Genomic DNA, 22,771 nt, shown 5'->3' with positions numbered 1-22,771 from the left:
TAAATAAATAAATAATAGTCTTCTTGCCTCACCTGTAGGTCTACTACTTTAGAACATTTACACTAAATAGGCCAATGAGAAAAAGCCTGATTATTATTATTTTTAGACAACATCATATTTATAGGTATAATGCAAACATAATACGATTGTTTAAAAGTGCCTTCAAGTGAGATTTTCCAAGTAATGTAACCATAATATAGATATTGTTCTGTCATCGCTGACACTGAGAATGCTACATTAATAATGTATTACAATCAGTAAATCCATTGATATAAAGTTGGCTCGAGAGAAAACAACGTATTGCAATAGTGTAATCTGTGCCAAACATATGGAAACAAACTTGTTTTTTCTCTACCACTGACTTACTGGTAAGGCCAAAAAGCAGCGCACCAGTAGACACTAAAATGCTGCTCACTGCTGCTTGTTATCCGTCCGACTATGTGACAGAAACACGGTTGCATTATCACTGAGGAATAGCGACTAATTGGTTTGTAATGTATTATTGTGTCGCTGGGAGCTTGGTTTGCACAGTTGTTTTGTGTGATGGCCACAGAACTTAAAGAGGACCAAGTAGCACAAAGTCCAGTTCAGGCTTCCTCTGTCACATGCTTTTCCAAGCTGAAATGTGTTTTATTTGGCGGACCGATAACAGTATACAGAGAATTTTCAGATTTTTTATATACATTCATGTAAAATGTCAGCTTGATAGAAGAAAAGCATTTCTGAGGTTAAAACTCATTCAGGTCACTGGTGTGTTGGCTGGTGACTGTAGCACGGGACAGTTTCAGTATGTTCCTTACAAATAGGCAAAAGTTTTGGCTTTTTTTATTTTATCTTTACTTAGAGAAGATTGTATGAATGTGCACTTTTAAAAAATAAATAAGTATTCTACTGCATTTTTATCTGTAATATTTCATTTTCATACTGCACCACATGTATCTAAGCCACTGAGTTGCTCTAAAGGATAAATAAGGTTTGAAATGCCCAAACAAATTACATTTTATTTTCAGATTATCAAGACTTTGTTCCACTTATCAGGGGTTGGTTTGCGGTTAAAGCAGACTAAGCAGGTTATTCCAGTTTCTCCAAGGCCAGATAAGATATGTAATCCTTTTTAGTGAGTTCTGTGTCTACCATGGGGGTCTTCTACTAGCTGAATGTGTCCAACTCGAGGACATCCTAATAAGATACCGAACTACCTCAGCTGGCTCCTTTTGACGCGAAACGGCAGAGACTTTCCTCGAGCTTTCTCCAGATGTCCAAGCTCCTACTATACCTCTCTCCCAACCACCCTATGGAGGTAACCTCATTTTTTTCAAGTCCCAGAGCTTGTGGCCATAGGTGAGGACTGGAACATAGATCAATTGCTCTGCTACTTCTTCATGGTGGCACTCCTGCATTACTGCACCAATTCTTCTGTCCATCTCAGGCTCCATTTTTCTGTCACTCGTGAACAAAATCCAGAGGAGTCCTTTACTTTGGGCGGCAACTCACTCACAACCCAGACGGAGCAACCTGCCTGGGATAATCCTCTGAAATATCACCAGAGAAGCAAGGCTTCTTGAAAGTTTGGAGACCGTGAGCACAAAACAAGACCCTTCAAGCTTATCCAGCGTGCATCTCCTCTTGTCACCCTACACAATATGTTGCTAAGGCTCTACCTGATGACTACCAGACCACCAGGATGGATGTATACCCTGCCCGTGCAACCAATAATTATCTCTGCTATCAGATTATCTGCCAGTTGATGCACTGAGGTGGTCACATGTGATCAAAAATGGGTCAATAGTGAGCAGCAGTGCCCTGTGGCTGATATGTTAGTAGTCATAGTGCATACGAATGCATTAAACAGAGATTCTAGAGTCTTGGCAAAGAGACGTGATCGCTAAATTTGAAATGTCTAAGATCATAACAAGTGGCATTCTTTCATTCCCTTCACCTCTGCTTTTACTGTTCCCTTTCCCCCCTTATGTCATCCGGTCCTCTGCGCCTTTCCTGATGTTCCCTCTTCCTACAATCTTTTCCACTCCACTTTTTTTTTTTCTTTCTTTCTTTTTTTTTTTTTTGTCATCTGTCCCTCTTGTGCCCAGAAATGTAAGTGACCCATCTGTGATAGCAAAAGGTACATTAGGCATTAGGGAGTTCCCCTCAGGCCCTCCGTATCGCTGCGTTTCAGTGTGTGCGCGCGTCAAACTCCGTGCACGTTGTTAACAGATATCGCCTGATGGACTCCTCCCAGGGGTGCTGTCCGTCTGCTTGGCCAATGAATTGCAGCCAATTACGCTGCAGGCCTCGCTGGCAGCCAATCAAATGGAAATGGGAGAGCTTAGAGATGACAATAGGGTTTTGGGGGCAAAGCACTTATATCGCACTTTGTTAATGTAAAGGAAAGTCGGCATGTGAATGAATGCGGATCTCTTTCAAGCTCTCTCTCACCTCTGCTTGCCGCTTCCTCGTCGGTGTAATATTATTGATGAACGTGTGGGCGCAGATCTGAATAGACGAAGGGTGCTGCGGTGAAACCTTAACCTTCTGTCTCGTGTGTTTAAGGGAATCATTCAGCATTCTGGCAAAACTGCTTAATAGCATCTTCTGATAGTGAGATGAGGTGACGCCAGTGTAATGTCACTATCAAGCTGTCTTATAATGACAAATGACATACAACTTGTTGAATAGCAAGTCTTTGAACTGTCAGTAATGATAGTAGTGGTTGTTCTCGCTTTCCTTTCTTTATGTTAAGTGAGGCAGAACACCAATTCTGTAATTAACACACAGACTTGACGTGATACAGATCTTTCATTTTGCCCATAAGAATGCAAAAAGGCAGTTTTTCCAACCGTCCTCACTTTGGAGCTCTTTTCAGGAACAGAAAACATAGCACTGCTGCCTTCATTAGTCTGGTAAAACGATAATATTCTGTCATTCAGACAAATGGTTTCATTTAGACATACTCAGGACAGCGATGGGGAGATTTGTTCTACACAAGAGGCTGGACAGTAATAGTGATATAATGTGCAATAATGCGTTGATAAATAAAGGACTAAATCTAAATCTGCTATCTAACAACGGATTTAACTGCAGTTAATGTACACAGATCCTCATAGATCCTGTCTCCATGTCAGGGATCTTTCATAATTCCAAGTAATTCAGTGACTTCTGTTGCTACATGTGCATTAATGTCTTCATTTGGAGATGCTCAAATGGGTCCCGCTGTTGATTTAACGCTGCAAGTATGAAATAAACTGCAGCATGACTTAACGTGATGGCATGCATGTTCAGATTTGTGTTGCAAGTGATACAGAAATGCTACTGGTCTAGCCTTGTGAGTTTGCAGTTTTATCGGAAAAGTGATCACGGCGCTCGTTCAGACACGAAGCCGATGATGCCACGAGATTATCAGAAAACTATGTCTTCCTCCATCGTTGTCTCTTGACGCTGTTGCTCCCGTCTCTTCATCGCTCATTCCATCCATCCCTTCTGTCCTCGTCGCTCTGCTTCGTCCTCTTCAAAGTAGGTCTCATGGTGTCAGTGTCTGTCTGTCGGTGGCAGCGGTGATGAATCACTGATACTGCCAGCGTAGTTAGCGATGACCATAACAGCTGACTGATGCATCTCTGTGGGGGAAACTATCAGCGCATTATGCAGTATTGATTCGCCTGCATACGAGTTGTATGTCAGAGCAGAAACAGGGGCTTGTATGACGGGGGGATGACATGTCCTTTGTGCTTTATTACATCTTACCTTTGGGCTGCATATTTAGAGACTAAAATGCAGGAAAAACCTTTACTTTGCCGTAAAAATGAATCAGTGTCAGCCGGGATAGGCTTCAGCGCCCCGTGACCCTCCACGGAATAATTGGGTAGAGCTGATGGATGGATGTGTGGAAAAATAAATCAAAATTTTTACCGTGTTAGAAGAACATTTTTCTTTTAGTTTATAAAGGTTGATGTGAATGATAGTCAATAAGGCATTCATTATTGTTGCCAGCAGGTGCTTGGCTTAACTTAGCATAAAAAAAAACAGGACTTTCTGCAAGGTGTTGTTTTTGGGTTTTGTGCAAACTAAACAACCAAATTCAGCTTCATATCAAGTAGACTAAAGATTCAAATTATAATCTCCTTAACTAATAGTTGGCCATATTGACATCCAATAGCAAAACATAATGATAAATTTAATAATTCACTTAAAATAAACACAGCAAATGAGCTGCAATCTTCCACAGTAAAACACCTCTAAAGTTTTTAATACCTTCACAGCAGTTTGATATGAAAAACATCTTCACATCTTATCTCCATAATGAAGTAACTCGTTCATCGTAGTTATTGTTGCTGCAGGAAACAGCTGTTCGGCTGGAACAGATTTCCTCAAATACTGTTGCAGCAACTTTAGCAGCCCACAGCATCTGTCAGTAGTTGCTAGCACTGTCCCCCCACATCTAGAAGGTCCTGGGTTCAGCGTGGAGTTTGCATGTTCTCTCCATGTCTGCATCAGTTTTTAGGCCTGTGTTAGCGTTTGAAAATCCTAATTTAGCTTTAACATGCGATAACTCGCTAAACCAAACAACTGTTAGTTTCTTTTTTTTTTTACTGCTTGATACTGCTTTAACACAACAAGGTGCATCGTTTAATGCGACCCTTACAGGCTGTAACGACATGGCGTTAAACAGTAAGAGGCTCCACCTGGTGATGCAACCAGGTACTACAGAAAATCTACATTACGTTTTCTGACTGTTGAACTTCGTGACTGCATGTCCCTCGTCTTCTGTCTTTCCCGTCAATATATTTAAATCTAGTTAACCTATCAGTTTTTACAGGAAAAATCAATTAAGAATCAATTAATCAGTAACACGTCTAGAATGGATCATGTCTCGTGTGTTTCATCAGTACAGGTTAAGCCATGTAACTGTTGAGCCTGTTGAAAGCTAAATCTTCCTTACCTCATATTGTCTGTCATCCATCTCACTGCTCTTCTAAATTGATCTTGTGATGGATTTAAGCTTTATCTTTCTATGAATGAGACTACATGCTGTGTAGCAACACGAGCCTCCTGAATTTATACCCAAACTGCTGCCCCAAGCCTCCACGAGCCTCGAGCGAGAAAAAGGCAGAAGAGAAGCACAAAGACAACAAGAAATCCTTCCAATACAGACAAACAAAAGCAAAAAATCACAAAGTTGCTGATTTGCACCAAAATTGTAATAGAACTTGAAACCAGTGTTTAAATTGAAATATGATAAGTGGTGTTTTTATTTGACAAATTACAGACATGGAAGATTTGCATGAGATCACAGACAGCCTCTGCTATTATGAAATTGCTAAAAGTCTGCAGTTAGCTCTAGCCCTATGCAAAAAGAGCTTAGTTTTATTTTACCAAACATTTGTCCTTTTCTTTAACAGGGAGTTTTTTTTGTTGTTTTTAAATTGTAGATTGTAGTTAAAAAGACATGCTTGCTTAATTGTTGGATACTGTTGGATGATATCAAATTATTTGCCAACCATTAAGCAGCACCCTGTCACCAAACTCAGCGAAGTGACTCACACTATGCACAATTTGTTCAGTGTACAGCAGCATGCAGGTTGTGAACAGGTTCATTCAAATGAGCACCAAATAGCCACAATAACATATAATGACACAGAAATGGCACACACCGGCGCCGATTTAAAGAGCGCTGTAAGGAAAATAATTAGATTCAGCTTCCACACAACTATGGGTGAAAAAAAACCCCACAAAAAACGATTTCATTTCAGCTCAACGTTGGTCCAGGCAGTCTGTTCAACATGAAGCTATTTGCTGTGGTCTTGACCTGACTAAGCCAATTTGTTGAGAACTGAAGTCGTGTTTTTACTTCATTCATTGCTTCTTCTTTTTTTTTTTTTTCCCCCTTCTCATTGTTTTCTTTTTTGTGCCACATGTGTGCAGGCTGAAAGATCAAACTCTCATTGCTGTTGTGTAAAGAAGCTACAGAAAATGTATTCTAATGCCGCTCTCGAAAACATGACATTAGAATAAAAATGATTTCTCACCCGTAAACTACTCGCGCTCCCTCGTGCCACCTCGGTCTTTCTTCTGGGCTGTTTTTTTTTTACGACTCCATAAATGTAGGTCTAGGTGTTTTGTTCCTGTGTAAATCTGGCCTTTGAGGCCTTTGATTTTCTTGTTTTTCCTGGGTAGTGGGTGTTCTTCCATTCTGTTTGAGCTGAGGTTTATATTATGTTGTTTGTGTCTTTGGAATGAGCTCAGCATGATACACAGCCCTCTGGCACAGATGCACACACTGACATGCACGCGCACACACAAGACTTATAAATCCTCTTACTTTGAGCAGTGTGCGAGCGTACACATGTGTGCAGCAGCATCACAACGTGACCACTCGACCCGGGTCGTTTCCTGACTCGATGTTTAAGTGAATGCACAACGACGAGTATGAATGAAAGCGCGCGTATGTATGGGCACACTTGAAATGTACAGTTCTGTGTTCATAATTTCCTCATGAACACTTCCTTAGATTAGGATTTACTGTTTATCTCCACATTCCGTTGCCTTGCGCTGAACTCTCATCTTTAAACGCTTCAATTCTTTAAAGCCCTTTAAGGCAGCTGCACACTGAGTGCCTCCATACAGGATTACTTTATTCAATACTTAGAAAGAAAACATGTTTCAACAAGTAATCCGTACAAAGAGCTTTCTTGTCAAAATATTACTTATGTATTCAATAAAGCGCCGCCGCATTGAGGATCGGGCTGTGCGGCGGCTCCTAATTCAAAGTCCTATTTTATTGTGATTAGCACCTCAACTCATCCAGTGGGATTTTTTTTTTTTTTTTTCCCCCTCTCTCACTCTTTTGTGCTCATTCAAAAGCCTGCCAGAGTATGAGGTGGGACAGATAGTCACAGGGACACAGAGAAACTAAGGAAGTAGGGAGAGATAATTGAAGGGCATAAAGCAAGGAAGAAACGAAGGAAACAGGAAGCAATGAAGAAAATAGGGAGGGAATGAAGAAAATAGGGAGGGAAAGCAGTTGGCAGAACTGGAAGGAAGGAAGGAAAAAGGATGAAATTTGGTAATAGGCTCAGGGAAGATGCAGGGAATAATTATGATGTTTATGGCTGCTGATGATGACAGTATTGACAGTGATGATAATTTTCCTAATGATGACTCAACAGCATAATAATAATCCCAGCGACTTCTGTGCATGTGGCAGGTGTGGAATGCACCATATGTCAAAATGTAGAGAAAACAGGGGTAATATGGCAGAGATAAGCAACAACAACTACAAACAGTGCTGTGGAGGAAGAGAGTAATCAGATTACCAGGGATGAAACAGTTTAACCTGCTGACTCACAATTTTACTTGGTGTCTGCTCATTTTTTTTCCCAATTGCAATATTGTCATATAGGTCCTGCACCTCTATGGAGACGGCACGGCCATGACGACAAATAGACAGAACTCAAAACTTTCTTCTGTGCAGTTTGAAACAGTTACACTGCCACGAAACCTAAAGAGAAAAAAGGAATATATGCAAGAATTTGTTGCAAAAATGGATTCGACACGTACAGAATTTCACCCACTGGAAGAAAAATGGTGACTCTACATATTCTAGATATTTTACTACGTGTTTTTAAATTAGTTTTCACACTAAACACAGCCTGCAGCAGCTCAGTACAGCTGGAAATTTCCTGAATTTTTCTTCCAATCACAGCTGAGGCACTCGTGGCTTCACAGTCGCACTGAGGAGCACAGAATTTTTTGCCTTTTTGCAGAATTTGGTGAGGATTTTTTGTGTTAGTTTTTGTTTCTGACACACATAGAATATAGTAGTTTTGTTTAATTGATTGTTTTCACAGTAGAACCGTGTGTCACAGATGAGTAGTTCAAGGACCGTCGGAGAGTTGAAAGTCCCACGATTCTAGAGTTTGTGGCTCTGATAAAAGGTGTTTTTTGGTGACAACGTGCCTTGTAGCCAGTTAGTTTTGGATTATAGAGGGAAATTAAATATGAACATGTCCTGTCCTTTTTATGACTCCTTTGTGTAACTGCTTCCTCACCAGGTGTGAATGTCAGTTCAGTGTTATTTCTTGCTTTAGTATTTTGTAGTTTTATGGCATTCTGAATAAAATGGGATCGAGAAATTTACACAAAAAACAAACGAAAAACTTTGTGTAGCTTCATTCATGCTAATTATTTCTCAACACCTTGGATTTTTTTATTTTTTTGTAATTATTTTTCTTAAAATGTGGGAGTACCTGACATGGGGAGCTACTGTGTTACATCATGTTATATGTTTTTTAAAATTATTTCTTTATGTTTATTTTTTTTTATTATTATTATTTTGGGAGCTTGCACCAGTCCAATCCTTCAAGTCATATTTTATTTAGATGTGTATTTTTTTTTTATTAATCTAATTTTGCGCTAAGTTATGAAATCATCTTCCCAGCACTGACAATAGCTATTCCTGCTTTAGGTGTAAGCTCAGGTCCCGGAGGAGCGAAGAAGAATATTGGCCTTATTAGAAGAGATAGGGAGTGGGTGGGAGAGGGCAAGATGGATAGAGGGAGGCGAGAAAAGACAGAGCCCCTGGACAGAGAGTTAACGAAAAGAAAGGAAGACACAGAGAGGAAGATATTGGACTTATTAGAGAAGAGAGTGAGTGGGAGAAGAGGGCAAACACAGAGAGACAAAGATAGAGACAGAGAGAGAGGGATGATGTTGTTTTGTCAGTGTTTCCCCGTGGGGGCTCGGCTGCTTGTTAAAAAGTCCTGACAGAGGAACCACAGCAATAACACACACACACACACACACACACACACGCACACAGGCACTGCTCCTGTGTGATAAACTTTGAATAGGTCTCTTTCTCCCTCTGTGTGTGTTATCTGCCAAAATGGACTGCATTCATGCCAAAAATATTCTTCTGTGACGTCAAGCGCAGCCTTGTTTAATAATCTCTCTCAGTTAGTGTGTGTGCGTGCAGCTGCTATTGCAGTGGAAGGCTACCGTTTCCCCCCATAATTATTACCCGACAAACAAAAGGATGCATGCTCCCCCCTCCGCTCAGCAAAAAACACACAAACACACTTTAAAAGCACATGTTCTCATTCGCGGTGCCACTGCTGGATCTGCTTATTGTTTTAAAATGCTGTAATCTGGCTGAAGACCGAATAAGCTTTCACAGATTCATAAACCGTTCGCAGGGAGAATGCAGCAGATTCGCATAATGTGCTGTAAGTAAAAGACATTACTGCAGCAATGTCGTTAGTGCAGTGATAGTCCTCTGTGCTCATTATGAGATTAAAAGAAAAACATAAGGAGATCTGCTTCTTCTTCTTTTTTTTGTTTTTTTCAAGTTTGTGCAATTGGATGTGACTTTGTTAAGTCACTTTGTCTACATAACATGAATCTGGCTTCATGGCATCAGATTTATCCTGTCAAATGGCTTCAAATGGGGTTTTATAGCACATAATTGTGATTTTATCAACCCGGAAAGAATCATGTAAGGGATCAATGTTGTTAGCCCAATGATATTTATTATAAGATTAAAAGAAAAAGTTTGTGCATGTGCTTGATGACATCAGGTTGATATTGTCAAATGGCTTTAAATGAGGTTGTAAAACACACATTGTCAATGCAGAAACAATCATGTAATGGATCAATGTTGCTAGGGAAATAATATGTCTGTGTTCATTTTGAGATTTAAAGAAAAATATGAATAAGACTTGCTTTTTTTTTTTTTTAAGTTTGTGCAATTGGATGTGACTTTATTAAGTCACTTTGTCTGCATAGCTTGGATTTGGCTTGATGGCGTCAGATTCATCCTGTCAAATGGCTTCAAATGGGGTTTGGTAGCACATAATTGTGATTTTGTCAACCCAGAAAGAATCATGTAAGGGATCAATGTTGCTAGTGCTATTAAATTCCTGTGTTCATTATTAGATTAACAGAAAAATCATGAGATTTGTTTTTTTGTTTTTTTTTCAAGTTTGTGCAATTACATGTGATTTTACTAAGTCACTTTGTTGACATTATATGGATTTGACTTGATGGCATCTGGTTGGTATTGTCAAATGGCTTTAAATGGGTTTTTTAAAGCACAGAATTATGATTTTGTGGACTCACGAAATAATTCAGTGTTGCTCGGGACGTGATTAAAAGAAAAAAACATGAGGAGACCTGCTTCTTTTGTACAAATCGCATGTGCCTTTTTTGGCCTTTTTGAGTCACTTTGTCTACATCACATGGATTTGACTCAATGGCATCAGGTTTGTGTTTAAATTGGGTTTTAAAGCACAGAATTGGGATTTTGTCAGCCCAGAAAGAATCATGTAATGATTTAATGTTGTTAGTGCAACGATTAAAAGAAAAACATAAGGAAAGTTTATGCAATTGCACGCACCTTTTTTAACTTTAAGTCACTTTGTCTACATAACGTGGATTTGGCTTGATGACATCAGGTTGAGTTTGTCTGATGGTTTTACATCGGGTTGTAAAACACACAATTGCGGTTGTGTCAATCCACAAACAACCTGGCTTGATGGCATCAGATTTATCCTGTCAAATGGATAAAAAGAAAAAAAAAAAGAAGCAATTTGTGAGGTTTTCTCATGAACAGGTAAAAGCTGCATCATGTGTCTATCTGTGCATGAACCTGATTGTGTATCTTGGCTGTTTTGTTGGTACGCTGCACTTTTTTTTACTGTGTATTCAGAATACGTACACGGAAAGACAGGTTTAAAGTTTGATCGTAGTAAGATTTGAAAGATTTGTTAATATTCATGACATTGCAGTGGTTTAAACTTGTTAGATGAAGTCGGTAGCAGCATGTAAATGTGCGCTTCTTTGCAGTAGTGATGCTTTTCTCTCCTTTCCTTTGCTTCGACCAGGGCGGGGTTGAGCTGCTCACACACACACACACACACACACACACACACACACACAGTGGATAGCAGATCAGAGAGGAGGGTGCGTTAAGTCAAGTTAGCCGTGTGCAACAAAATCTCCCAGTTAAATGGACACAGTGCGAACGATTTATCAAGCGCCTGTTGAGCAAGAATGGCACAAAGTCGGACAACTGTGACGCACTGGACTTGCAGTCGTACGGTGCTCGTTATGCTAATTTGTGCATCAGAAGATGAAAGCACTTTGATGTAAGCTAGTTAAAATATCCTGCTGTTGAAAGAGTGCTGCACATTAAAAAAATAAAATAAAAAAGCTGAACTTTAACGTAAATGGAACAGAAGATATATTTTAGAATTTTCCAGCACAGGTTGTGTCTTTTTCTTTATTTATTTTGCTGGTTTAATATTTTGAAAGGTGCTTCGTAAATGGAGTCATTATGACCATTATGGTTGAAAGTAGCACAGCTTTCATCACCATAGAGGGAACTTTGCTGCCCAGAAGTTTTTTTTTTGTTTTTTTTTTTCCAATTACGAGTCCTTTTATAATATTTCTTATTATGATTTGTACTATTTTTCATGAGTAAGACTTTTTTTTTTTTCTTTACACCGCCTCATCCCGCTTAATCTACATCTTCCTTTCAGTATTTGACAGATGATATTAAAAAGGGATCATCACTTGTTGGAAATAATGTGGCCTTGGTGATAACAATGGGCCATTTTTTTACTCTCCCTTTATATGGGTGACAATACAGTATTATATTTCCTGCTGATGATTGAGATTTGGGCTGATTCTTATATCTTTTTTTCCCTCAAAACAGTGGGAGACTCAATCACGTGTTACCAAAGTGTAAATTGTCACATTTTATAGATTTGAATTTGGATTATACTCATAAAAACTGTTGGATAGTTGATATTGTACAAGTGCAGCTCCAGCTCCTGTGTTACTGAAATACTTCATCTGTTACTGGCCAAAGTGCAGAATTATAAACTGTCAAAAGGGACAAACAGTGGAAGGTAGTCTGGCACAGAAGAGTGTAAGCCTAAATTAATATCTAAATAATATAGGGATTGTAATCTGTAAACAACTGTAGTTTTATTAATATATATTAGTGATGCACAATATTCAAATTTGTGGCCGATACTGGTATCTGATATTAAGATTTCTGATATTGCTGATTACCGATATTACAGATGTCAATATCTTGTTTGCACCGAAAAATGAGTATTAGTAAGCACTATGAGAGCATGAAAACTATTCGGTAGAAGCCCATGCCGCATTAGACCACATAGTCTTCTTTATTACACAACAAAAGTAAAACATATTAAAAGATATTTTAACATATTTAAGTCCAGGACCATTTAGGTAAAAACATCTGTGAAATAGCAGCAATATCAAATGTAGAGACGAAGGAGCTAATGTTGGATAATGATCAGCTAAATTTGTTCATCGGACTGATACCGACATGGGAAAAAACACTAATATCGGCCGATACCGATGTGGTCGCTGATATTTCGTGCATACATATATATGGAGAGAGTTATTGCCTGTTGTAATTGTGGCACCAAGAATCAATCCGTGAACTTAACCCTTTAATGAGCACGAGCCAGTTTATGGGACTTTATTTTGCATTTAAACCATTTATTGTGATACTGGTATTTCTCATGTTATTGTTGGATAAGTTGGCCTTCTTGCACTTTTATTTTGTAGGATACCCCATCAGAATCCAGGGAATCTCATGCAGATGAAAGATTTCTACAGTAATCACTTATTTAATCATTCTGTTACTAACAGAACGATGGCATTTTAAAATTGTTTTCATGCTCGGCCGCATCTTTGGAGTTTAAACGGCGGAGTGCTATTTTCTTGACATTTCAGTTTGTTTCCGCAGATGTTTCTTGTTCTTTTCTTTTTTTTTGCCGTGGCTATATTTATGCCTGTCTGTTTATATTTAGTAACCGTCAACTGAGGAGTTTTTCTTATATCGATGTGCTTCTCCTCCCAGATAGCAGCAGTGTATGGCGTCGGCCGTCTGGCGCGTTTACATGCTCTCCGGGCTTTTATTTTGGCGGGTGTTTACCTCCCAAACTCAACTCACAATCCTCTGTATGTGTGTGATGTTTTTGTATACGTGTGTGTGTCATCAGACCAGACAGTGCATGATGCTATCAGCGGCAGGGGAAATGAGGACTTCTATTTATAACTCCCCTCAATCTCAACTTAGACGCACTGTCCTGCCCCGTGGGGCAGGTGCGTGTTTGTGTGTGCACGGCTGTGGTTGTGTACGTGTTTGTGTGTTTTATGCAACAGAGTGGGGGGAAATTTGAAGAGTGGGAGGCTGTGAATGTGACAGACAGAGCGAGAGGAAAAGAGCTGCGACCGGCGGACGTGCGCGTTCACGTGCGTAATGTGCGGACGCCGCCAGCCGAAGGTGTGAGTGGAAAGCGGAGACATGTCACACTTGACGAGGGTGAAATGAGAGGAAATGATTGGCTGTTTTCTGATGTCACGGATTGCGCGCCGTCCCAATTAGAAACAATCATGCGCTGCTTAGTCACTCCATCAGTCCATCAGTCTGCTGCTCCACTTCTCTCTCTGTCTGCTCCCTGCATCCAGCTTTAATTTTGCTTTTGTCTGTGATTTCATGTCTGTTGAACTTTTCCTTCCTGCCACTCTCAGACTAATTTGCTTTTTTTCTCTCTCTCTACTGTTTCTGTTGCTCATTCTTTCTCATTGCGTTCCCTTTTACTGATGATGTTGTTTTACAGTTTGTTTATCTCTCTCCTACTCAAACGCATCCCCGAACCTGTGAGGATAAAATCGTTTTAATGAGCAATATTATAAAACTTACAGGATAAAAAGTGAGACATAACAAAGGAGCCCACACAAACAAATGGAAGCTTTACTACGTACACAAAAGCTTTATGAAATGCAGTGGCTCCATTTTCCTGGCGGAGTCTCTCCTGGAAAGAGAAATTTGAACTACAGAGAGACATCAAATGACAGAACAAGAATGGAAGGTGTGGTTGTCGTCTCTGCCTCGGTGGGAGAACAAGGATAAAGAGAGTTTTATTCGGTCCTTTGTTGTCACTGTTAAGAGTCTACTTCAGTCAAGTGTTCGAAAGAGGTAACTCTGGTCTCAGAATTATAGGTTAGTCCAACCTAAAGGGCCCATTTTTCAGACAGAGTAGTGATGCTTGTGCACTATTTTCTCATAAGTAGTTGAAACCATTATTCAGCAGAGTTTTAATATGATGACATAGAGGTTTGGCCACAACAGTCTCTCGTCAGACCAAAAAAAAAAACAGCAGTTATTTTGGTAAAAGGAACATTTCAGTTTTGTTGCACGGTCAAATTTGGTACCTTCTCTCTCCTGGGATGCCTTAAAGCGTGAATCCTTTCAGACAGGCGCAAGCGGGCGAAATCACATTCCTGTAAGACACACACGCCCCAAATACTAGAGAAACAGAGCTCTTCGGAGAATATTCACAACCAGTGTTAGCTTTTGCGAAATTAATTTTGCATAAACGTTGCCTTTGGCATCAATATGCTGTTGCTGTCCAGAGAAAAAGCATTTATTTAGAAATTTGGTGATTTTCCAAGTAAATGGAAGGATTAGATGCTCTTTTATGGGTGACAGAATCCTCCTATGTCTTAAACTATAACTAAATGCCCTGAAATGAGTTGTATTATGCCAACTTAGTTTGAAACAGAGTGCGAATTCCACCGTGGCTTTCAAGGGGGACACTTTTTCATGCATTTGATGAAGTTCTTTTTACTCATTATTCCTGTTATTGTGAATAATAAGAAGAAAACAGGTGAAAAGTAGGTGCTGCTGCATGTTTTTGGCACCATGGAGGGTTTGTTTTGCTTTTTTTTCCTGACAGTTGGCTTCATTTTTTGCATCCTTTAAGTTAGTGAAGTATAATATTGTGCTTCCACGCTTCGATGACAAGAACAATATGCATGATGGTGTCTTTGTTAAAGTGAATTAGCGATGAATAACCCATCAACATCAATAGTGGCCTAATTTTACGTATGAGCCATGATGATGAAGAAGAATAGAAATGCATGTCAGTCAATATTTTAGAGATGCCGCCCCAAAAAAATTCACAAATCGTGTCACCCAGATTTGGAAGGCAGAGCGTTAAAACAGCATATTTATCATGAGCAGTGTAGAGCACAGTGGCTGAGCAAAGAAAAACCTTTATTTCCTTTAAATTTTAAGGAAAGGCACACATGAGCCAGGTGGCTGAGAGGGTTTCAATAGATGAAGACACAAAAAGACTTGTTCCGTATATAATCCCATACTTATAAGTCTTCCACTTATTCTGTGTATTCCATGACAGGCCCCGTTGCACAGCCCCCTTGTGTATTGCGGCAAAGTGCGGGAGTATCGGCTGGCGCTGTGACGAAGACAGGGAGCGACAAGTCTTATAGCATGACCTCCCTCCCGTCCCACCATGCTCGAGCGTCGCTTCAGTTTCTACCCCATTAGAACGCGCACACACACAAAATGCTGAGCTGCACGGAGAGCCCTCAGAAGAGCACTTGAGTCGGAGTGTAGAGCGAGCCGACTGCACATACAGATACGATACCATTAAAGAGGCACTCAGGAGTCTCGATATGGGGGGGTGGAAGACGTGCAACCATTTTCGTATTCATCCACACTGACACAAATAATGCAAACAATGAATTCCCACATTATTCAGAGGCTATCAAGACAATGGAAAAGGAAATGCCAGGTCATGCATGTAACATGATGTTATATACAGCCCTCTGATATGGTTACAAATACCATCTCAGTTGCTGCTTTCTACTTGTGCCCTTTCACTGTGTTGTCTCATCTTAGAAGTACAACTCCAGTGAGTGCAGAAAACGAGCTATGTAGCATAAAGCGGCGAGCTAATAAGAAAAATAAAAAAGAGTGCTTAATAGGATTCATTTAATTGGAAAGTTGCATATACTCATATTAGTTCAATTAGTGGTCATGATAGAGGGGGGAAAAGCAAACAATGAGTTTCGGTTTCACGTATATCTGGCGCAGCAAGTCTTTATGCACTCAATTATGCAATATTCTGACTCATTGTACGAAAGGTAAATGCATTACTCGCAATACAGCAGAAGCGCTGCAAGTTTCCCAACATTCTTTAGTGAAGCCAGTCGGTGAACGTATAGGAAGACACTGGATGCAGGGCTCATTTAAATGCTGTTTTTGATTATTTATACCAAACAGGAGTGAAGAACTGAGCAGAAATGATGGCAGTTGCATTGAAATTGTGTTAGTGTTGCTGTGCGTCTACCTGAAGACGTGCACAGAAGACACCGGTCCAATCCAAAGCTCTCACTCGCAGACTGAAAGTGTGTTTCCACCAAGTCCACGAAGGCTTACAGACGTCCTGCTGTCAAATCGCCAAGTGCATGACAGCTCTGATGTTGCGCCGATTTTCTGTTGGTCTGCACATTTACAAAGTATCCAGGGTCGCTTTATGTTAATTCACAAAACCAGTGACACCTAAATGCGATTGTAATACCCCCAATGAACTGTACACAAACCATGTAGTGGAAGAAGGTGGAAGAAGTCCTCCAGGAACTTTATCTGATGTTGTCAGCTCATTAAACGGCCCGTTATCAGCGCAAATGATTCCCAGACACACGGACCAGTAGGGTTTTTCTCCACCTACTGAGCTCAGCATTATCATCTGATCACTGTTAAACAGAAAGTAACCCGATGACCTCCTGTGGTCGTGTGAACAAGCATTACACACTCGGGCAAACTGAACCTTTGCAACATGTGGTAAATGGAGTGACTGGGTGTATTTTAACACAAACCAAGATCCTTTTCTAAACCTGACTAAGTAGTTTTTGTGCCTAAACTTAACTAAGTGAAGATCAACAAGCAAAAGAGAAATTCGAAACATGACTTCAGTTAAAAAAATGACTCTATTATTGTCTGACATGGATCCAAGTCCACTTCTGTCTCCTCCAGCCTCCTAATGTGGCTGTTTATCTCCTTTGTAAGTGATAAAATTCAATAATAACAGCCTGCTGAACCCACTATGGGGTGGAGAAGGTCCATACCTGCCTCTGTGTATTGCAATGATGAGGGCTAATGGGAGAACAGGATCCAAATCATGTCATTCATTCTACATTTGGAGAGTTGTTTGTACTTTCAGTCAAACTTCTACATAGGTTTTACATATGTTCATGGATTTCCGACTTTCGGTAGTGTGCTGAAATGGTAAACCCTATATTTTCGCAAACAGGAAGTGGCCAGAGCCGAGCAGCCAAACAAAATGAAACATGAATGCAAATTCATTTGTTTTCTGATCAACATGTGCCGTCACAATAATGTGTTTTAGTCCCCCCCCCCTTTTTTTTTTTATACCATTTCAAACTCTCACTGAGGCTAATGCTCAGCCTCATTACAATGTGCAGTGGCTCCTAGCGTTATGGTAGCTGTTTCATCACACACCCCAACTCACCAGCTCGCACCTTTTTTAAACTTTAGTCACACTGTGGATGAATTACTGCAGAAGCCGGCTGCAGGCAGTGTGTACATGCCGTGTGCAAGGGAAGGTGTATTTGTTCATTTTGAGGTGCGATCCCATCCTTTGTTTTGTGTTTCTTAGCCCTTGTGTGTGCTTTTCTTAGCTGTCAGGGTGCTGTGTCTGCACACACACACACCAGCCTCCAATTCTCTCATAAAAAGAAAGCCAAGTGACACAAAACAAATGGTGTCAAGATAAGCTTTGTGTGAACTCTCTGACATTCCAATGTCACGCAAATCCACACAGATCACTCAATAAACAACCAAGACGAGCTGACGCTTCTCCAGCCTGTACATTTCGTGACGCTTAATTCTGCTTTCTTCTTCCTCATTATGTTTTGTCTCATTTCCCCTCCGTTTAATAGCTCACGCCGTAATGAGTCATTTTAAATACAGCGTAAATGACTAATTTGTCCACCTGTAATAGCGCTTGTCTGCCCTGTCCAAGCTCATGTCTGAATTTGGCTGAATTAAGTGGAAAATGATTCTCAGTCAGGTTTAATGGAGTGGATACGAGGACTCGGAATGAATGCGAGCCTCGTTCCCCGGAACTCGGCCCACAGAGTTCTGCAGCCGGTCTGTACCGCACCAATCCAATTTGGTCCTAATTGAATTGTTCTGAGCCCCTCATCCATATATTTCCTCCATGAGAAGCTTATTACTCTCAGTCTCTGAATGTGTGTGTGTGTTTGTGTGTGTGCATGTTGGTGCGCTCGTATCGTGCCAAGTTTAAAATGCCCCATTGTTGATTGATACGTCTGAGATGCAGTTTGAATTAGCCGCTTGACTAATATGGAAAGTGAGACAAAAGTCCCAAATAAATGTCCCACTAAATCTGCCTTTTGTCTTTCCCTCCACCTTTCTCTCTCTCCCCCGTTCTCAGGACGTGAAGTCGACATTCTTCCAGTTCGGTGCCTCCATCCAGCAGGAGGCCCTGCTGATGCTGAACATCATGGAAGAGTACGACTGGCACATCTTCTCCATTGTCACGTCAAAGTTCCCCGGCTACCAGGAGTTCATCAACATCCTAAAAACTACTGTCGACAACAGGTGGGATCCCTTACAGGTTTTCACCATTACTGCAGTTTGTGCATCCTACTGCTATTAAAGTCCATAACATTTGCCAACAGTTTGAGGCAGCAGCATTAAGTGATAAGTGACACTGCAGTGTTGTTGTGCTTTAAAAGTCCAGAGATGATGTGTTGCTGACAGAATCTCACTCCCAGCATGTCACAAACATTACTTTTTGTATTATTATTTTGGAAAAATTCCAGATTAAGAGCACAAACTGAGATGGACAATTAAACTCTTGTAAAACCGCAGTGGAGAGACCTCCGAAATTGCACTCATTCTAGCACCTCTGTGAGCCTGTAATTAAGCACAGTGGTGCTTTGAGATAAACGCTAACATCGATATCCTAACATGCTGATGTTCGGCAGGTTTGGCAGGCAGCTGAGGCTGATGGGAATGTGCAGTAATTTGTTTCGCAAGTGTCTAGTCTTAAATTTCCAAATTTGACCTGATGATGATGAAAAGCAGTCACTGATATAGTTACAGTTCATCCCGAGGGGTGCATGAATAGACAAATATGATATGTATTTCATTTTATAGAGATCCGTCTGGTGCTTTTGGAGGCTTTTTACACAAAACCAGTAACGTCAACCTCGTGGCGGTAAGGAAACATAAGAGAACCAACAGCTAGTAGAAATATTCCTTCACAATTTATTCAACTATTATGAAACTTTTAGCTGCTGATATAACTAAAGGTGAAGTCAGGGTATCACTGAAGTTGCTGGGGTTCATCCACGAGGCAACACATATCACATCTCGTGGCATTTTAGCTAATGTTTGCTAAGACATAAGCGGTCCTTAGAGCCATATTTCCCCTTCAACATTGCACTTCTGCAATTATTGGAAAATAAGAAACATATTAGCAGAATATAAACTAGAAATGAATCAAATGAGTTGGATAAGTTACAGGGCATTTATTATTTCATTTCATATCATTTATTATTATACTAAACTAGCCTTAGCAACCTTTGCAAGGTTGAACGTCAACGAGAAAAACACTTTCAAGCAACTTCCGACACCAACTTACAGTGTAGATAAAGAACTTACAAGTTCTATTTTATCAAACATGTGGGGTGTGATCTAAAGGTGCTAGGACTGTGCCTTCAAAAATCAAAAAAACTGATTCAAATTTGACCATCAGTGGAGTGCTTGCACAACAAAACAGCCCTCTTTCAAATCTTGTAACGCTCCCTGGAAGTCCCATAATGTAAACATGTCAAGCTCCATCTGCAGTGAATCTCCTAAACTGCATCAAAATGGCAAATGTTTATCTTGATTTCCTTTTTGAGAAGAGAAAGGAGACAAATTTAGAGAGGAGTTGGGAGTGAGGATTGTATCGCAGAGGCCAAAAATCTAGTTGAGATGTGACCAAGCACAACGCACAGTTGGAGCACCCACATGCCAACTCACCACACTTCAGATTGTTTGCACCAAATGTTCTCTCAGTCTGAGCCTGGGGGCCAAATTCCTGGGTGGCATCTTTGGTCAAACTGTGGACGCTTTTACTGTGAAAACTGTTGTTTCTTCTCTTCAGTCCCACCTTTTCTCACCAGTGATGGTCCCTAAGTGTCATTCTGAGCTGCTGACTGACACGGAATTTGATGTTTTTCCCAAATGTGTCTACAATGAACAGTCCCAGAACCTCTTGATACACCTATAATTAACAACATCTACTGTTACTGAATTTCCCAAAATTTTATTCCCTCTCACTGCTGAAAGTTTTCAATAAGGGAAACTGACGATGACAAGCACTGCAGTCATGTTTCCTGAAGAGTTATTACACGTCAGGTCTGGTCATTTCTCAGAGCTTTTCCCATTTAGTTTGAAAGTTTCATCTTCATTATCACTACGAATGTCTTGAGTTATTGCACACTGTGTTTGGGCGTTATGTTTTCCATCTTCTCCGCTCGTACGGTGTCGTCTTCAGAGCTTAAAAAGGATTCCATCAGCGTTCTTCAAATTAACGTGGATGACAGGTGGGTTTACTGCACATGCGGGTTGGCTGGTGGCCACACCTTTAGGTCATTTTGACTGATGCTGCAGGTCTCAGCAGAGAAAAGGAGAAAAAACTGCTGAAGAGCCCCGCGAGCCATAATTTTTGGCAAAAAAAAAAAAAAGTCAGATTAATGATACATGTTCAGTGGCGTTGAGATGTTGGCAAGGCCTGGTGCCTGACCCTGTGATATATCAACGCTCAGCTGAGGTCTTTCTCATTAGCAGTTACTCTTTATGTCAAACCCAGCAAGGGTTCAAAAACTCCCTGTCTGTGTCTGAGTTGTTGACAGTAATTACAGCTGTTTTAATTATAGCTACAGTGGCAACAGACAGTTAAAAAGGCAAAACACTATACTGCACAGGCCAACTGTTAGATTTTGGGGATATTTTGCTTCCATATCATCTTCTTTCAGACTGAGAGGGAAGAAAAATACACTTTCAGGTGTTTATTTGAATACCTCTTGTCTGTTTGCATCAGTAGATTTTAATTATAATCCATAGCTTTGAAGGCCGCTTTCTCAAAATGTGTTTTTTCTCTCACTCTGAGCCAGAAATCTGCACTTTAGTAGCACTTACAGACGCCAAACTCTTCATCCCGCTCTATATTCTGAGGGTTGTTTTCTTTTTTTACAGATGAGTTTGTTCATATATCACTCACAGCCTGATTTATAGAGCATTTCATTTCTTAAAAAAACATGGTGGAAATTGACTTTTTTTTTTTTTTTTTTTCCTGTCTGTTGACAGTATTCCTGGATTTATAGAGTGACAAATAGAGATATTCATAATGTCCTCTGCAAAAACCTTTGGCTCTAATATTTCAGCAAAATGAAACCAAAAGAAATGAAGCTGGCTTTATCCAGTATTGAGAGTTCTGTTCTGGAAATTAGTGGCAAATTGTGGCATTTTTAGATATATCATTAGTATATTTAAAAAGACGATTTCAGCAAGTTCTATACAGCAAGCTTATAGTAATACAAAACTTTTTAATAATCCCACTGTGGGGAAGTTTTATAATAACAATAAATGAAAATGTACAGAAGTACTTGTTCTAAAAAAATACAATTATTGCACATATCTGTGGTATTGCACAGTTTATGGATGAATATTAATACTGATATTACTATTGCACAGATTGTGCTTAAAAGATGAAGGAAATGGCATAGAGTATGTAGAAAAATGGATATTGCACAGGGTTTTTAAAGTGCAAAATATTCATCTCTTCATGTAAGTAAATCAACTGGGGAATTTTCATGGTAATGTCTCTTTAAAAATGACATTATTCACTTGTACGAAGTGTTTCCACTCAAATACCTGATTGAAGATTGTGCATGCTGAGGCCTTATGATCCTCTATTAAGCCTTACAATCCCAGATAATTCCTGTTTTTCTTCTGCGTTTTAGGTGCTTCTTTGGATGGCACATGGTTCGGCATTGAGACTTCTTGACTGCTGATTGAATATCACAGAAAAAACTGTTTCAGTGCTGATCTGAGAAGTCCAAAAAGTCAATAATGTAACAACAAATCCTGACAGTACACATAATAGTCTTGTGTTTGAGACTGATTGTTTGCCAAATCTTGCAGTTTGATAAGCAAAACATGAAGAATTATTATGTTTGTTGACAGAAAATGCAGTTCTTTAGACATTTTGCTGCATCTAACTGCTTCCCTCATGTGCAACTTTTTATCTTTTTACTTACTTGATCATTAGAGAGCTACATGAAAACTACATGCAATAGTATCATTCCAAGTGATGTCATTTCTATATTACAAATGTGTGACAGCATGGCAATATCAATTCATCAAATTTATATTGAGTTAAGTAATTTAACAGCCCAAAGTCAATATTTGCTCCTCCCAGAAGTGATGTTGATTCTGCTGTTAAAATAATAGCCTATGAAACACAAAATAATAAGCTCAATTACCTGCAATTACCTGTTGGTGATTTCCTGAGCTGGTTCACAGTGACTTAGTCACAGGCAGGTGGTTTTAATGCCAATGAACTTCTATCATCCACAGCAGAAAATTAGCCGAGTCAACTCAGTGAGTCAAGTCTGACCTATCTGTGAGAACATCTTAGCTTGGGCAGCAGCCTATGTAAAGTTTAACGTACGAGGGAACGTGTTACTTACATAGCCCATCTGTTGGAGATGAAAGAGGACAGAACTGGGCAGGAATGCTCAGAAATTGGACCTGTGTGCTCTTCGTTATCTCAAACATACAAAGTCATCTGTCTCAACCAAAGTTACAGATCTGCAGGTAGCAAGT

General features: G+C 40.0%; 1 protein-coding gene across 1 annotated transcript in view; it reads left to right on the top strand.

Moving 5' to 3' along the window:
• The first annotated feature begins 17,965 nt into the window (after nt 1-17,965).
• Nucleotides 17,966-22,771, top strand: part of grin2aa (glutamate receptor, ionotropic, N-methyl D-aspartate 2A, a) — a 53,708-nt gene continuing 48,902 nt past the window's right edge. Inside the window, exons 1-2 of the mRNA XM_008299764.1 lie at nt 17,966-18,016; nt 18,324-18,490. Of these exons, the coding sequence (XP_008297986.1) occupies nt 17,966-18,016; nt 18,324-18,490 (218 nt within the window). The remainder of the gene's footprint in view (nt 18,017-18,323; nt 18,491-22,771) is intronic.

The sequence above is a fragment of the Stegastes partitus genome, unplaced genomic scaffold, assembly GCF_000690725.1.
Source record: "Stegastes partitus isolate 25-593 unplaced genomic scaffold, Stegastes_partitus-1.0.2 Scaffold1457, whole genome shotgun sequence".
Lineage (NCBI taxonomy): Eukaryota > Metazoa > Chordata > Actinopteri > Pomacentridae > Stegastes > Stegastes partitus.
The sequence above is the reverse complement of the archived record's forward strand: the minus strand, read 5'-3'. Positions and strand labels throughout refer to the sequence as shown.